Source organism: Eublepharis macularius, chromosome 2 (assembly GCF_028583425.1).
Source record: "Eublepharis macularius isolate TG4126 chromosome 2, MPM_Emac_v1.0, whole genome shotgun sequence".
NCBI classification, from domain to species: domain Eukaryota; kingdom Metazoa; phylum Chordata; class Lepidosauria; order Squamata; family Eublepharidae; genus Eublepharis; species Eublepharis macularius.
The window spans coordinates 187,273,552-187,278,780 of NC_072791.1; the positions used below are offsets into that span (position 1 = coordinate 187,273,552).

The window sequence follows — 5,229 nt, forward strand, 5'->3', positions numbered from 1 at the left end:
GGGGTGGGGAGAGAATCCTTGTCTGGTATTGGTTGCACAATCAGAACTTTAAGCAAATCACGTGTCCTTAACCATATCTGGGACATCCTACTACTGTTATCTTTTGTGGCATTTTCAAACTCTTTTAATACTTCCCATCTCCTTGCCGTTTTGCAATCGCACCATATGAGAGAGTTTGCTAATTACATGTTTTGCTAGATCTCTCCAGGTGCTGATTATAGGTTGGTGACTCTCAACATGAAAGGGCTACGAGGAAACCCAGCAGAAAAGTTTCAGTTATATTTTATTAAAGCAAATTAAATAAGAAAAAAATAACCCAAACAAGACAGTTACCATCAGAGCACTTTTTTGTTCTTGTTTTAGGCTGTGTAAACCGATGTAATTTATAAAGCCAGGGGAGCAGCACTGGAGCCCGCTGGCTCGTCACAGGGGATAAGCTTTAAGAAGTGATAGGTACAAAATACAAACTGGACCCAACGGGATACAATCTGAAGAGTGAGCAGCAGTAGAAAGAAGACGGCTGGAAAACCATTGCGAGTGGCACATCTTCACCGGCATTTGTAGGAAAAGCTGCAAACCCTCCCCTCCCCCAAAGCACCACAAAGGTACATTTGATCCTAGAGGGAAATGTGTTGAGGGAGGCTTTACAATCAACATTTTTGTTAGGATCACTTCGTTCCTCCATGTCTCTGTCCTCATTCCCCCCTTTTCCCCGTTAAACAAAACAGCAAAGTTGGGAACGTTTCGTTGGGGTGCATTTACAGCGCTATTTACAGGTCACACCAAAACAGAAGGAGAAGGCTTTCTGGCTGCGTAACTCCCACTCTCTTTCCCCGCTTCTCCGCGACCCACCCATGCTCTTCCTCTGCCCTCCACGGGAAGAAACTGGCGCCGTTCTTTTCCCAGGAAAGAATGCAAGGCCCCCTCCCTAAAGGCGCGCACAAGCCGTCGGCGTTCTCGCAGGTCCCCTCAGAGTCTCTCTCGGGGGACAGGAGGGCTGGCCGGCTCCCCTCCCCTCCCCAGGTGTCCTACCATGGCCGGGAGGAGGGAGGTCCCCGAAAGGCAACAGTGGCCGCTTCGTCCAGTCCTGGCTGCGGGCGGGCGGGGGTCAGTAGGGCCCCACCACCACGGCCTCCACCTCCTTGGACGGCCGCCGCTCCTTCACCAAGAAGTTGATCATGCCTTCGGACTTGATGAGCAGGTTGCAGCCTAGGAAGAAGATGCCGAAGACGACGGTGAGGGAGAGCACGCACATGACGGCGATCTGCACCACCCGCATGATGTAGAGGCTCCGCTCGTCCGGCGTGGTCACCACGAAGCCGTCGTCGGTCACCACCGAGCGCGGGGTGAACGAGCGGAAGGCCCGCTCCAGGGAGAGGCTGCTGTTGGCTAGGAAGAGCCCCGCCGCCTCCGTCTGGTTCCCCAGCGAGGCGTTCATGGCCCCAGGCGGCGGGCGAAGGGGCGGCAGGCACGGGCGGCGCGCACAGAGGGCGGAGGAGCTGGGCTGGCGGGCCACCATGCGCCGGAGGGCGTCCCGCGGCTGGAAGCAAGCGCCGCTGTCCGGCTCGGCGCTCCCGCACTCGGGCCAGCTCCCGCTCGTGGCTCCAACGTCCCGGGCCGGCTGCGACTGAGGAGCAGGGAAGAGCCTCGAGGGCGCTGTGCCGGAGACGCGTCTCTGAGGCGAGGCGGGCAGGTGGAGTCCTCGGCGCGCAGCAGCTGGCAGGCAATGAGCGGCGGCGTGGCTCCCGGCGGCTCTTTTGCACACAAGCGCCCACCCCCTTCGCGGCAGCCCGGCCGGAAAGAAAGAGCGGGAGGCGCGCCGAGTGGCTCCAGGGGGCGGGCAGGCGGGCGCACACGCGCGGTCGCGCGAACACCGCCTGCAGCTTTCTATCCGCCGTAGAGTTTGTCCGCGAGGAGCGGAATCCTCACAAGTTCGGCTTTAAGAATAAGACGGTAGGCAGGACGCAGAAGTTAGAGGCTCTAATATCGTGAAGCGTCCGGGGGCACCGTCGACTAACAAAATCGACTCGCGCCGGCGTTGACTCTTGGTCTGCTGATTGCCTGTCCTGTTTCTTTTTGCGCAGCTGATGAACACGGCTGTGCCTCTGATACGCCGCCGCTTTTAAAGGATGCGAAGATGTGTACCTCCCACAGCAGACACAGTGAGAGCAGCCTTCGACTGGACAATTAATCAAGATTAATCATTAATCTCTATGTTAATTCCCCAGTGCCATTCGATCAAAATTGGGCGCGGCCCTCATCCACTCTGGATTGACTGGATCTCCGGCCTCTCTTCCTAGCATCTTTTTCTATCTAGAAACATAGCATGGAAATGAGAAGGCAGCAGATATTGATGAATACAGAATTTAATGAAAGTTTCCTTTTCTGCCAGAGTTAAGGCAACCATGAATTTCACTTGCTTCCCATCTTTCTGTCTTGTCTTTTCCAGTCCACTTTAAATTCTGGAGTGAATTAATACATAATTAACTCAGTCTAAAATGTTGGCCTGGAGCAAGGAATAGTTTCTTGCATGCACCACAGTGCCCCCCCCCCAATTTTGCTGCCCTTTATATAAATACATAACCCACTTCATGCATCTGAAGAAGTGAGTTCTACCTCATGAATATCCTGGAATAAATGTTGTTATTAGTGTTGAGGTTGCATTGAGATTCCAGTTTGGTTTTGCCACACAGCTACCCATCTGGCATTATCCAACCACTGGTTTTGTACTCACAATAATTTAACAAGGATTAGAATTTACCATTCTCAATTCAACATAATAGTGATTAGGATTTTAGAAATCATTACAGGATAATGAATCCATTTGTAGTTATATAAATACACAGCCTTAAATGTCTTCAGGTAAGTTACCTGCATACCCCAGGCACAATATTTTACATTAAAATAATGCACCATCCAGATACTTGTGCTTCAGTAGCTATGAATTCCCCACTGAGAACAGGATCTACCGATTTGACCTTAAAACCTTCCTCACCGAACACCTTTTCCCTTATATGCACTTGCATGTTTAATTTAATTATGATTCCAACAATTTCACTGAGATTTGAGACTTATTCAAGTTGGTAACGTTAGAGACATTTTTTTAAAAAATCACTCTAGTTGTTATAATTATCCTAAAGGATGCAAATGATTTTTATCTCATGATCCCATCCCCTCAATTATATTCAGACTATCTTTTTATCTTTCTATATATAGGGATATTAATACCTTCAAAAACCTGGCTGTATCCCAAACCATTAAGATAAATTGACTCTAAACTGCAAATAGTGGAAAATCTGACACCGAAACCTATCAGGTCTGTTATCAGTGGAGCAGCTAATATGTTATCTGGAGCAAGAATGGCATTTTCCTGATACAAAAATATTGTGGTTTGAGTCCCATGGAAAATGCGATGTCCTGATTTTTGTCCTTTGTCCAAATTCATTTAACAGAAGTAACAACTTGTTTGATAGTCTTAGTATTATTTTTAGACTACTGTACAAGGTCCAGATACTGAAATCTAATCTTTGTAACACATTAGTAATTGGGGAGGGGATCGCACCTGAGTTTAGGATTTAAGAAACAGGCACTCTGAAATGGCCAGAATCATGCATAGCCGTGAGTAGTTAGAAGACATCCACCACATCTAGCACCAAGGCTGCAGGTGGGATGGTCCTCAGGTGTACCTGTCTACATTAACATATGATAAGTGCTGTCAACTTTAACAGGGCTGACCATCTGGAGGACTGAATACAAGGCCTCCCTCCTCCATCCCTTGTGAATGGCACCCCTAACTTTGGCAGCTTGGGCCATTTATTAGAGACAGATGTGCATTTGAAGATACAGGTTCCAAGAAGCCATGAAAGGATGTAAGGGGGGATCTCTTTACCTTTCCTTCATCTAATTTTGGATTTGGGGGCAAACACTTTTTGTTTGTTGATTGATTAGGGGTTTTTTTGCAGTTGGGAAGAGGTGAGGAGAGAGAACCCAGCAAGATCTTCCGAGATTAAACTTTTACTTAAACTCATCTATGTGCTAATTGCACGTTCAGGTGCCAGATGGTCCCATGTGTTTGAAACAACACCTGTCTCCTTTTGTTCTATTCATCTGCATCCAGGCAACTCCAGAGAGCACTGTGCCAAGTTTCCCTACAAGAAACATGATAAATGAAGGGGTAACAATTTGCTTAAATACAACAAGATAGAAGGAATAATTCATTCCTGAAGCCTACTTGCTTTTCAAGATTATTCATCTAACAGATATTAAATGTAAGAAAAAGGAAAAAAAATATAACCAGATGATGTGAGCATTATTAGTGAATACACGTTATTTGTTTTAAAATGTTCTTGTTAATGGTATCTGCAACTAGGGGGGAGGCTGTGGCTCAGGGCAGCTGGCTTTGCATGCGCAAGGTTCTGGGTTCAATTCCCATGGCTTTCAGTTAAAATAACTAAGCAACAGATGATGGGAAAGTCCTCTACTGGAGATCCCAAAGATCTGTTGCTAGCAACTGTAGGAAATATTAACTATTGTAGACTAGTAGTCTGACTCAGTACAAGGCAGCTTTGTGCTTCTGGTTCTGCTGTGGCTCCGAAACCTCTTTGCCATTATGAAAGGGTCACAAATATTAGGATCTTGCTCAGTGTTAGGCATGATCCCTAAATAATGCAACAGCTGTTGTGTTACTATTAGAAACTCAAAACTGTGCATAGTAAAAATTAAGAGGTCGCATTACTGGTTGAATAAAGCAACCTGTGTGATTAAACTTGTTGATTTGGCATTCTCTGTTTTCATGCTTGTTTGTATCTTTGTTACAAGATAGATCCCTTGAACACTGAGATATCACAATGAAGTCTGATATACATGTTCATAATGCAATTCTTTGTTTCAGGTTTGAAAGCTGGAACATATATTCAGGACACAGCTCTCCTTTTCATCTTTGAACACCAGCTCAACCCCCACATCCATTTTTTTTAAGGAAATGTCAAATATAGCAGATTTTATACAGTTGCTGTGTGCCTCTCCAGAGAACCTGCTCGAGGCAGCTTACAAAGTAAAACATGATAAAATACATAGAACAGCATAAAAATTGTTAAAAAGTAACAAACTATTAGAAACCCATTCGAACTTCAGCATTAAAAGTCCAGCCAGGGCATCGAAATAGCATAAAACATTTAGCAACATGCTAAATTTAAAATTCAAAAACAGACCAACTTGATGCCCATTTAA

General features: G+C 46.2%; 1 protein-coding gene across 1 annotated transcript; it reads right to left on the bottom strand.

The window, feature by feature from the left end:
• Window positions 1-1,060: 1,060 nt before the first annotated feature.
• On the bottom strand, window positions 1,061-1,453 carry RPRM (reprimo, TP53 dependent G2 arrest mediator homolog). The gene has a single exon (XM_054972880.1). It carries the CDS (start codon window positions 1,436-1,438, stop codon window positions 1,109-1,111), a length of 330 nt encoding a protein of 109 aa, XP_054828855.1. The 5' UTR covers window positions 1,439-1,453; the 3' UTR covers window positions 1,061-1,108.
• Window positions 1,454-5,229: the final 3,776 nt, after the last annotated feature.